Here is a 13,255-nt window from a genome sequence, read left to right as displayed (position 1 = left end):
AATGCAACAAATATCCATAATACACTTAAATTCCCCCCCCCCTTGGATCTAAGCCTATGTGCATGTGCAATCTATTTTAACTTATCAGAGACTTGCAGAATTCTTAGCATTGTAAAGCCAGCTGGCACTGCTCTCTCGATATATATCCACCTGTTTTTAACTTGAAAAAAAAATCAGAGAACTCTACATATTTGGAAAAACTATTATCATTAAAAATATCAGAGAATTGTGTAAATTCAGAAAGCCTATTATCAATTAAAAAACATCAGGGAATTGCACTTATTCAGAAATGCTATTATCACAGTCTCATATGAACAACTTGACAAGCTACTTTCAAGCCGCAAGATTTCTCTAACAATGTAGCATTTGAGATAAATAAAAGCTAGCCATTCAGCTAGTCTTAGGAAATAGTGCATAGGAGAACTATGCAGGCAAACTTTAAAGAGGCATTACAATTCATTAAGGCATTACAATAATAAATTCAATAAAAAAAAACTCCAGACACTAATCACTAACAAGCACACATAACAAACATGATCCTTGAATTCCAAAACTGTGCACACTGCACCAGCATGTGATGCATGTGCAATCATTAGTGGGCTACTAAATAAACACACTTTTCCTAACATTCTGGGTTGTCTATTTTGGCGACATAGAACTTTGCTTGGTGATTCTTGTTGGCTTTTCCTCATGCAAATTTAGATCAGAGGCCAGTCAGTGGTAAATTAATGTGGTTGTCACTCATTGGTCAAAGATGTAGTTTCAGCAGATTGGCCGATATTGTGTCAAGACGTATTTTTAACTAAGAAGTTAGTGAACTTGTGCAGTTGCTTGTTTCTAATATTTTGCTTTGGTTTTATGTCAAAACTGCTGTTGCAGTCTACTTGTTTTTAACTGTGCATAAAATAAATGTCAGTTTTGTTTTAGGTATACTACAGTGTTTTCACATCTAAAACGAAAGCAAACTGCTTTTCAACAGATTGCTACAACTCCTATGCTGAGAGATTATGGGTCCAGGCATCTCAGAGTTAAACGAATGCAAGTGAAGTGGGCTGCTGACAACTAAAAATGAAAACGAGAAGGCAGTCATATTTTAGAAGTTAATTCTAGTTGTTGTACTTGCATGTAACTAAAGATGCCCCTACTACCAGAAGAGTTTGAACTATTAAACCATGACAAATGGGACTGATGGAAAGTCCACATAAAGATGCTGTTGGTGGACAGAAATTGCTCAAACTCCATAGAAGAAAAATTGCCCATAAATGGATTAAGGCATGAAAAGCATGTTTTTCACACTAAGAGAAAATAAAGCTTTCACTACATTATACTAGGGAATTAAACAGAGTTCTGTCTATTGATACAAGAATATTCAAGTGGTAAAGAAACATTGGAGGTCTTGCAGAAGTAATATGAACCGAAAACAGAGCTTGAAAAATCCAGCTACTACATGAATTTTCAGCAACAGGTATGCACCAGATGAAGAAATTTATAGGTGGAAGAAGAAGGATTTTTTAATTTTCAAAAATTAACTAAAGAACTTATAATGGATGAAAGTCAGCTCTGTCAAATACATGCCAATTTAGTAGACAGTATGATGAGTGTATTTAATACTATTTGCACAAATTCAGGGGAAAATAGAATAGAACATAAAACTAAATTTAAGAAGAAAATGGGGAATGTGAAGATAGGACCTTGTCATAGATGGCATAAATTTGGACACTTCATTGTACAGTGTAAAAAAAAAATCCAGAAGAAACAGAAATGTTATCAGAATTGGATACAGAAGAGAAAATTCCTACAGAACCAACAGAATCATCAGAAGATAAATCCATACCAAAAGAAGTTTTGACAAACACAAATCCTCTGGAAAAGTTAATTTAGCAAAAACAAAAGATATTTCCATATCTGAAGAGGTAAATTCTGTAGTAATTTTTATCCCACAAGATTTTAAAGCACGAAAATCTGAAAATGCTTCAAAATATCAGAATTATTTTGGGGCATAAATGGAATGTAGCAAATCTACTCATAACTGTAATATATTTTTAAATAAATAATAGTTTTCATAAAGTTCTCAATATATTCAATGGCTAAATTAATTTTTAGAAAATTTGAATGAAAAATATTAAACTAATAACTTAAAAGTGCTATAAAAATCCAAACTACATTTCTCTTATTTCTAAAAACTTGCTTCTATACTAACTTGGTGAAACAATTCAACTGCTGGTGAATAGGCTCGCAGAGCTAAGGAGAATTTAAGTAGTGATATTTTTGTAGATGAAAGATAATTGCTGCTAATATCAATTATGGCTTCATACTGCAGTTTGGCTGATTCTGAAAATAAAGATATTAATAATTATATACACAAATTTATACACACAAAAATTAAATATTTTGCAAACAAATTAAAATATGCTATTTTTTTAAATGATGGTGAAAATAAGATTTATTTTTCCTTTATGATATAGCTTAATGGAACCTTAATAACTCAATTATTAATATCAACTGTAGTATAAAATGGAGATAAACACACATTTCTATCATTTAGATTTTTTACTGCAATCCTTCCTTTTATCAATTATTTTTAATTGAAATTTTTTGCACAATTTCTCTTCATACAATAATTAAGAGTGCTCATTGATATATTTTATAGAGAGTAGAAAATTTTTAATATTTGTTAATGTTTACAGTCTTTATTTCTACATAATATTAGGCTGCTTTTTTCGGGGAAGGGGTGTGTAAGAGCGACATCCAAAAAGAATTTTTATGAATACTTAAATTATCATACCGAACATACAGGCACTTCAAGAGACAGCAAATCTCTCAAAACAGATTATCTTACGTATTCTAGATTCTCATATTGAAAAGAGACATTCTTCTGAAAGTTTGAAGAGAATAACAGCTGCTTCAGCATAAATAAAGTGTAGCAGTCATACTATCATGACAGCACCTTTGTCTACATACATATACAATGCCAAAAGGTAATTAGAATTTTTACGATTGGAGAATGTGCAGCCTTCTAAATTCACAAAGAATATTTCAACAATATAGCAAAGCCTGTACTGAGGAAAGAGCAAAAATATTTAACAGTAGAAATAAAGTGATTTAAAATGAGCAAGATGCCAGTTATCCCTCTTATGGGAACTATTAATTACGAGACGTCGGCTCACACAGGTACAGATATTCCACAAAGCAGACATTTCGTTGGAAATGCATACAGAAAATTGGATGTAATCTGCTTATAACTTTATCACAGAGAGCCTAAGAAATTAAAAAGTATGTACACATAATGAGTACCTACCATACCGAGGTATATTTCAGGAAAACACCTGTACACTATGTAAATGCAGTAACCAGAATGAGGTAAATGGTATACAACCATGTGGAAAATGCTACAGAAGAAAGCTAAAAATACAGTTTCAGTTGAAGAAAGGAAATTTTAATACAGAGTTAATGATGGATTAAAATGCTTAACGATTTCAGCAAAACATGAACTAGGAATCGAAACAGAATTAAAATATTAAAATTCCTTTTTTTTTTTTTTTTTTTTTTTTTTTTGCATTCTTGAACAAATGACTATGTTAATAATCCATCATCAAGCAAAAAGTCAGAAATAGGAATTAAATTGGAAGTTAATAATTTAAATTACTTTTTAATAGTTACAACTTTAAAACAATAGACAAAAAGTAAAAAAATTTGGATTACAACCATTACAATTAGATAGTGTTTACAAGATGAAAACATCTCAAGGTGAAAGGTGAGTTAATTCTAATTTTATATGTAGATGACTTAACAATAGCAACAGCTAACTGTGATTTATATGCTGAACTTAAAAGATTATCTTTCTAAATAATTTCATGTTAAATATTTAGTCAAACTTCATTACTGTTTTGGAATAGAATTTGATCAAGATGTAAATAATAATTCTATTGGTTTATCTCAGAAAAAATATGTTAATAATATTTTTCAAAGGTTTAATATGCAAGATGCAAAACAAGTAGTAACTCCTTTAGAGACTAGTGTAAAATTAAGTAAAGAAATTTATCCTTCTGAAAATGAAAGGTAAGAAATGAGTACGGTACCCCATCACCATCTAACTGGTTCGCATATGTATCTTTCCATGTTTACTAGGCTGGATACGCTATCAATCACCTGAGACAATTTAATGACAATCCTGGAAAATTACACTGGTTGCTGCAAAGAACGTTCTTAGATACTTGAAAGAGCTAAAAATTATTGCCTAAAATTTCAGACTGGGAAAAACTTACTGGATATACCAATGCTGATTGGGCATATGATGTTAATACTAGAAAATCTTACACAGGTTATGTTTCAAACTTGCTGGAAATCTCCACAAAAGCAACAAACTATTGTATTATCAAGTACTGAGGTACAGTACATCAGGCTTTCAGAGAGTGCTAAAGAAGCAGTTTATTTATGTTGTTTTCTCAAAGAATTAAATTTTAATGCTGAATATCCAACCATTACTTGTGATAATCAAAGTGCACAGAAGCTTATGAAAAAACTCAGTTTACCACTCACACATTAAATATACCCATATTAATGACTTCACACGTGAGATTTACGAGAGAAATGAAACAGACGTTAAGCATATGCCAACAGAGAAATTGCCTACTGATTGACTGCTCTTTAACACTCTAAGTGATGTAAATTGATTGGAATGACTGTAAATAATTAATGCTTATTTTGTTAGCTGCCAAACGTCAAAAGAGGGATTGTTAGATTATAACACCTGCTATTTAAATTATAGCTTGGCTTTTCAAGATCCATGTGTAGTTTGCCTGTACTGAGGCAATCCACGATGATGCTATCTCTCTCCTCTGCTGTATATATGTATATGCAATGCTTCCTTTTCTCTCCTGTGCATATGCTGTCAATGTCCCTCTATCCAGGGTTGCCACTCCCTGACTTTTCCAGGTGTATTTTAAGAAAATTCCAGTCTATCGGCATAATGCGCATTGGCTGTGTTGAGAGGTAAATTAATTATGGTATGACTTGAAAACACAATTTGCCAATTACATATGACAAAATTGCTTTCCCAAAGCATTACTATTATAAGTATAATCGCAGTTGCTTTCTCCACTGAAGATTGAGATTAGAATCTGCCTAATCAGGATTAAAAAATGTCTTTTTTTTTGGAGATATTTCGCAGCTAAGTGAAAGAAAGAAATCTATTTAATGATATTTTTAAATAAATTCAGGTATTTTACATTTATTTAGCAGCACACATAAGCAAAATATATGTGCATTAAATTCCATGATGGTATGTCATCATACTGCTAGAATTAGTTGCAGAAGTACACCAGAGAAAATTGCCTAAAATTTGAAAGGATTATTAACTCATAATAAAGATAGAGGGTAGAAGCAACAGAGGGAAGAAACAACATTAAATTATATGAATAACAGTAAAATAAAGTTGATTACTTAAATTGAATTACAATAACCAATGATATCTTGGCGAATATAGTTAGTTATATTAAACGGTTAGCCTAAATGACTGCTTACTATTTTTTTTTTTTTTTTTTTTTACTACAAAATGACAAATAAGACATTTGTTAAAAAGATAAAATAGGGTTAAAAGATTCTGTGGGAAAGTTCTAGTATACAGGACATCATTGACATAATTTTGAAAATTGTCGCCAACACCAAAGTGACCCATTTATTACTCATCATAAATGACTGGTTTACTGCTCATAATAATGTTGCCAAATCCTGTGTGTACTGTATACTGGAAATGAACCAACTTTGTTTTATACGAGAATGGAAAGACATTTTCTTTTGTTCAACATGCACTGCACATACCCATGTGAATCTCTCGATTCTCGATGTTACTGGAAACCAGAGTTGCTGAAAATTTGCTTTGCCTTTCTAAAAGACAATCTGATTGCAGTAGCAAAAACTGGCTCTACATCAGCTGCCTGAATGACGCTCATGCAATACATAATTCATGAAGAAAACTGATCACTTCCAACACTGGTTTAAAAATCACTTTTTGGCGCAAATGCCCATATGAAAGTTTCAGACTTTCCAGATTTTGATTAAAATATTTAAATTCCCCGATTTTTCCCCGACTTTTTTTAGTCAGTTTCCGAATTCCTCGACTTTTTCCAGTTTTTCAGGTCTTCTAGGTAGTGTGGCAACCCTGTCTATCTAATTAAAATACAGATTAATGTTACAATCTGTCTGGGCTCATTTTTCTTTATAAAGCTATATAAACAGAATAAAGGACGAATTTAAATGGCTTTTTTTAAAAATGTTTTTAAAGTTGGTGACCATAATGTTTAAAAAATTTATGGAACTATATTTTTCAACTAACTCATTAATTTTTATAATTTATGACTAAATTCTCAACCACGGATGAACACAAAGAGCACATATTCATTTATTTTTATAGTAGATAAAACATGGAAAAATTGGTTAAAAGATTTTTTATATCACCATTTATTCTTACAAGGATTTTATGCAAAAAATTCTAGTTCAAGCAATAGCATATACTTTCTTCGTAATAAAAAAGCTTTTTTTTTTTTTTTTCTTTAACTCAGACTATACGAGTCCTACAATCATGAACTCCTCATACTTATCTAATATTAATCTGAAAAAATCTGAAAAGTACTATTGTAATTTTCCATTTTTTAAATGAAATATTCAAAACCGAATGCTAAAATGTTATAAAAATAAATTTAAAATATAAAAAAAAATTCACACAATAGATTTTTAAAAATTAATTATTCTTTTCAGGCTTTCCAAATGAGAATGCATGCAATGTTTAATTATAATTAAAGTATAATATACAATAAATTTTTGTATGTTACAGAAATTTTCAATTATAAAAGTATTATTTTTGAATAAATATTATCTTTATGATTATAAGAAATTAAGAATGCACACTAATTTTAAATATATAACATATGATTACTTGATGTGCATACATCTCAAAACTACTAAATTAAATACATCACAAAGTAAAATAATTATTCAGCTAAACTAAACGTCAGAATTTAATAAACAATATTAAAATTGACCAAGACTTACTTTTATAAAAAAAATTGGACTCTAGTTTTGAACAATCTTTCAAAAATTTCCAAAATAACTCAGGATTTTCCTCTGCCAGAAACTCACTAAAACACATAATACAGATTGTAAAATTAAGAAATAGTTATTTGGCAAATAAATGCATAAATAATGTACTTCAATTTTAAAAGCAAATATTTTAAATATTTGTCTTAACAATATACATAAATTTCTGAATACTAATGATTACAAATGTAATACAACTTAGCAGAATTATTTTTCATAGTCACATATTATCACAAAAATCTTAGTAAAATTCGGCAAATTTTCAGAACATGCCAAATTGTACCAACCATGCCCATAACAATTCTCCAGGCAAGATTTCTCATTAAGGACTACTGCATTTCTTTATACATTTTGTTGTATTCTAAGTTCCAATGGTCATTATAGATGGTGAAACTTTTAGTTTTACTCTCAATTTTAAAATATGCACTCGTGAAATTTTTCAAGAATGAAAGAAAATGCGATAAAATTTCTGCAGGAATAGGGTTTTTTGTGATAAAGTTGACAAAGAGAACAACTGTTTTATATGTCGTTAAAGCAACTGCCATGAAATTTTCACCAGAGCAAAACCAGCTCATAAGTAGGTGTATTAACTTATTCTATTATTATATGTCAATAGTAAGAGAATTATTTAATGATTTCTTTTATTATCAGCAGCATTACCTCTTACTAGGAATCAATGTAAGTTAACAAACAAACAGTTTTGCAGCAAAATGTCACAAGAAAAAGTTTAAGCCTTTTCTGAGAGAATTTATTCAGAAGCAGAGGAAGGGGGAAGAGTAAACAAATAACTCCTTTTTTCGGGGGGGGGGGCTCAATTGTTTGCTTGTTTATTTAGTAAATCATGGTAAAGCACAGAAACATTACTAAGGAAAGGTATTCCTAGATTTATATTCTCATTACCCAGGAATAAACCATTAAAAATCTGTTCACCTGAATTTTAATTTAATTTAAACCATCAACATGTGGTCATCTTGCTACTCAGCTTCTGATGAGCAATTTTTTTTTCTATCAAAAATTTTAAATGTAATTCTACAATTGGGATTACGAGTCCCGAGTTTTTCAGCAAAAGCACTGACACTATTGTAGATAACAGTGTCTGATAGGTGAATATCCTTTCCAAATTTTCTTAGATCAAGCTCTAAATTTAATCTACTGCATTCATTTTTCAATCAGACCATGATAAGCCACTTCTGCGTAAATGCGTTGTGCAAAGAGCTATCAAAAACTAGTCAACAATGTCAGTGACATAAGGCAATAACGTAGCAAGCATAACTGGTGCCCGGGGCAAAATACCTTTTTGGCACCCCCACCCCAAAAAAAAAAAAAAAAAAACTTTCAGTATATAATGTATAGAATATATTCGTAATAAGAAAATAATGCAAATAATAATAAAATGCTGAATCTGCCATAAAATACTCAAAAATATATTAAGAATAGTCACTACCTAACTACACTAGCCTTGCATTCGGAATGCATCTGTGTCGGCAAAAATATTCAGACATACGATGATCTAGAATTAGTTAAAAAGGTGTTACTTATTTTACATATTTATATAAGTGTTTTTAAAAAGTACAGTTTTTAAACAATTAAAAGTTTAATATACATTATAGATAAATAGACATGTTGCAACTTGCCTACTACAACTCAACTCTGCCAGTCTGGTAACCAAAAACAAAATAATAGCAACCAAAAACAAAATAATATTTATTCCAGTGCTCCGCAACCTTTTCTCACCTGCGACGCACAAAAAATCTTTCTGGAATTTCGTGGCACACCAAAAGCTAATGTATATATGTATTGATTTATACAGAAAATTTACAATAAAATTTTTGTTTTTAATTTGAAAAATATACAATTATAAAACCATAACATATTTATTTATATGCAATCATAATAATTATCAATGTGATACCTGCGCTTGCTTCAATGAACACAAAAGTTTTATATTCGGCTCAATATCTGACAACGCAACATGAAGTTCTTGGTCAAGATCTTTTAAGCATGACCGCTTATCATTTTTAATTAATAATAGAGTTGAAAAACTTTGCTCACATAAATATGTCGTAGAAAATGGAAGTAATGTTAAAATTGCTTTTTCGGAAATATGAGGATATTCTTTTTTAACGTAAATCCAGAAAACATCTAATGGAACTTCAGAGAAGTATAATTTTAAAGTCGTGTCACTTTTCAAATCTGTAAATTCCTCTTGAATTTTTAGAGGCAGCGCTTCCATAGAATTTATTACATTGTTTGCAAAAGGATTTCGAATCCAATCGTATTGTTCTGTATTAATGGAATAAAAATATTGATCAAATTTCAGCTGAAGCATACTTAAATGTTGTTGGGCCAGATCCAGAATTGATTGTTTGTTTTCGGTTGTAATATAATTAGTCCTTCTGTACATTTCTAAACATCCTTTTTGCAACTCTTTCTCCTAAAGTTCGAGTTTTTTAATAAATCCTTGTAATTTATCGGAGCACGTTAAAATATTCTCATTTCGACCTTGCATTTTTTTATTAAGTTCATTCAAATGCTCAAATATATCAGCCATGTATGCAAGCTTGGCTATCCAGTAATCATCATCGAGGTGCTGGCATATTTCGAGCATATTATGTGTTAAAAGAAATTCCCTCGGGATAGCCAGCGAATTTCTGTATAAAACAATAATGATTCATATTCAGCTCCCATTTCTGTGCAAAGTAATCCAAAAATTCACGAATTTGTGGCTCTTGATTTAATTAACTTTATGATTTTGACGCATTCATTCATCGTGTTCAAAAGTTTTTCTGGTAAATTCTTGGCCATCAATTCTTCTCGATGTATGCAGCAGTGTGTAAAATGTACCGTCGGATTTTTTTGTTTCATACAAGAGACAAACCCTTTTCTACTACCTGTCATTGCCGCAGCGCTGTCTGTGCAAACAGCAATGCAGTTGCTCCATTGAATATTACAAATTTTGAAGAAATCATCAGTTACTCGAAAAATTTCTTCGCCGGTTGTTCGCTCTGGAACCTCCTTACAAAATAAATAATGTTCTTTAATAAAGCCCTCATCAATGAAATGTACAATAGCTATCAGCTGTGCTTAATTTTTAATATCAGTTGTTTCATCGATCTGAAGCGCAAATTTTTCAGCCGATAACAGTTTTTTAATCAATGTTTCTAAAATATCGCTTGACATGTCACAAATACGTCTTTTAACTGTATCAGCAGACAATGGAATTTTATTCACTTCCTCAGCTTCATTGGGCCCAAGCATAAGTCGGACAATTTCCATGCATGCTGGTTTAATAAGCGATTCGCCGAGAGTATGTGGCTTCTGGCGTGCAATTAATTTAGAAACATGATAGCTAGCCTCTAGTGCCTTTTTAGAAACTGTTACGGCCGACTTCATAAATTTCTTCTGTTTTTTATTTTGTTCTAAACACCTCTTAAAATATTGTTTGCCTTTGTTGGCGCAGCTGGGGTGGCTTTAATATAGATGCTGCTTTAATTTACTGGGTACCATTGACTCGTTTGATAGCTGATCGCCACAAATGATGCACTGTGGTCTTGGTGATGTTTCATCGCCACACCACGAGAATCCATATTTAATGTAATCCACGTCGTACTTTCTTTTCACTACTTTCTTCAGGTTTTTTGTAACACTTGTAGGTGGATCTTCATCATCTGTACGTGAAGAAGAATCTTTCCGGCGTAAAAATTTATCCATAATTAAAGGGGTAAAAACTAAAAAAATGTTATATGAAGAACATTAACAAAATATTATTCAGTAAGATAATATGTCGTGCGACGACAAGAATGTGGTCTTATGGCCGCCACATTCTTCGTTAAGCATGACCTGGTGATCAGAAGGATGACGTATTAAAGAGGAGTTTTAAAGTAACAACAAACCGACGCAACATTGAATCAACAGCATTTGCTATTACTTTCATATTCGTCCTTTATTTGTTTTATGACAGTTTTATGACAGATGCAACCGTCATTTATAAATAATTGCAAAACTTATTATTTTTATTTAAAAAGGAAAAACAACCCGGAAGGGTTGATTTCAATGACAGAAAGTAAACTAAATAAAAATATTAAATAAAAAAAAATAAAATAAATTTACGAAGCCAAGGCTACGAATAATGTCTCCGCTTACATAATAAAATATCTTTAATGGTAAAAACGTGTTTATTTAACTTTGTGCTGTGAAATATTGACAACAGTAACGTATGGTTGCACGTGATGCACCGGACGGCAGTGTAAATAACACATGTGCATAACAGGTATTCTGCTTTATCTGTGATCAATTAAGTGGATCTTGGTTGTACACGTACACACTATGCAATTTTTAACCATCTTACGATGCACCGTTGAATAATTATTTACTTATAATAATCATTCTATAGTATATTTAAAAATAATTGTTGATAAAAACTTGTTTTTATATAAATTTATTAGAATTCAAGTAATTTTTGTATACCATTTTTTGTTATTACTGACTGCGAAATTTTTTTTAAAAAATTAAAAAACAAAAATTCTTTAATTTGATTGGTTTATTTCAAATTTTTAAAAAACAGTTTTAGAGCTATTATTTTTAATTAAAATGGTCTGAAACCAATATATTTCGTTTAAATTTATGTTTTAAAAAAAAGTTATATATTTTTGAGTTCCGAGTTATCAAGGAAGTGCCGAAAAAATTCAAATGCTGACACACTTACAATCACACACACAACCACACAACAGTGAAATATATAAAAACATTTAAAATAGACATTATTAAGGGAAAAAAATTGTCATTGTGTATTAAATACATGATAAAAAATTGCAAAATGTCAAATACATGTATTTGATTGTGGCACACCTATATCCTACTCATGGCACACCAGTTGCGGAGCACTGATTTATTCTATTCAATTGTTATAATTATTTAACGATCTGTCTCAAAAAATTGTACTACCATAATTGGTGACCCGTATTTATTACTAATAGCAATCTTCAATGTTGCATGAATATGGAGTTTATATGTCAAAATTCTGAGCACCAGTAAGTCATCCAGCGTGATGAGATGCAAGTAAGACATTTCACCTGTGATTTCAAGCGTTGTGCTGCATTCCGATGAGTCAACATATTTCTGTCATAATTTCAGCGGATATATGTATCGTCTGCTGCATTTGAGCTGCCAATTTCTCTGATGTCAAGTACCAAGAAACTGTGTCACTATATACATATTGATTACTTTTCTATACATATTACTACTGTGCATATCTGATTGATCTAAAGTTGTTGACAATGATGCTGCTTCACAATTGGCACGAGTGGCAGTTAAGCCACCTCTTTTTTGTCCCCAAGACCCATCATTATGGTTCATTCAATTGGATGTGCAGTTTAAATTGAGTCACATTACTGCCGATGAAACTCAATTTTATACGGCGATCGCCACATTAGAATCAGAGGTACTGCAATCAGCTCGTGAAATAATTTTGAATCCACCGACGACGGACAAATACAAATCTTAAAAAAAAAAAAATTATTTCTGTTTATGAAGAATCCAAGACAGTTAAAATTAAGCAGCTGTTGCACGATTTACAATTGGGTGATATAAGGCCTTAGTTGCTGTCTAAAATGTCAGACTTAGCCGCCAGTAATCTAACGGATAACATTCTTAAAACATTATGGATGAATAGACTCCCATCTAACATGCAAACCCATCTAACATGCATTTGTTTTATGACAGTTTTATGACAGATGCAACCGTCATTTATAAATAATTGCAAAACTTATTATTTTTATTTAAAAAGGAAAAACAACCCGGAAGGGATTGAAGATTATGATTTCAATGACAGAAAATAAACTAAATAAAAATATTAAATAAAAAAAATAAAAAAAACATTTTTACGAAGCCAAGGCTACGAATAATGTCTCCGCTTACATAATAAAATATCTTTAATGGTAAAAACGTGTTTATTTAACATTGTGTTGTGAAATATTGACAACAGTAACGTATGGTTGCACGTGATGTACCGGACGGCAGTGTAAATAACACATGCACATAACAGGTATTCTGCTTTAAACTTTTTACCATTTTAGTGGCCAGTAGCGAGCCACTTAAAAAATTTTCCCGAAATCGCCGATAAAATTCACGAACTGGCCATTCCTGCGCAAATACACGCATT

The 13,255-nt window shown here is 31.0% G+C and overlaps 1 protein-coding gene across 3 annotated transcripts in view; it reads right to left on the bottom strand.

Annotated features, from left to right (window-relative positions):
• Positions 1–13,255, bottom strand: part of Uggt (UDP-glucose-glycoprotein glucosyltransferase) — a 211,458-nt gene that overhangs the window by 178,441 nt on the left and 19,762 nt on the right. For all 3 annotated transcript variants that reach the window (XM_085819200.1, XM_085819198.1, XM_085819199.1), the window contains exons 3-4: positions 7,051–7,136; positions 2,201–2,331 (exon numbers count right to left, since the gene is read on the bottom strand). In XM_085819200.1, the coding sequence (XP_085675326.1) occupies positions 2,201–2,331; positions 7,051–7,136 (217 nt within the window). The remainder of the gene's footprint in view (positions 1–2,200; positions 2,332–7,050; positions 7,137–13,255) is intronic.

This window comes from Stegodyphus dumicola, chromosome 6 (genome assembly GCF_044657685.1).
Source record: "Stegodyphus dumicola isolate Sdum_Otavi_A_Nest chromosome 6, ASM4465768v1".
Lineage (NCBI taxonomy): Eukaryota > Metazoa > Arthropoda > Arachnida > Araneae > Eresidae > Stegodyphus > Stegodyphus dumicola.
The sequence above is the reverse complement of the archived record's forward strand: the minus strand, read 5'-3'. Positions and strand labels throughout refer to the sequence as shown.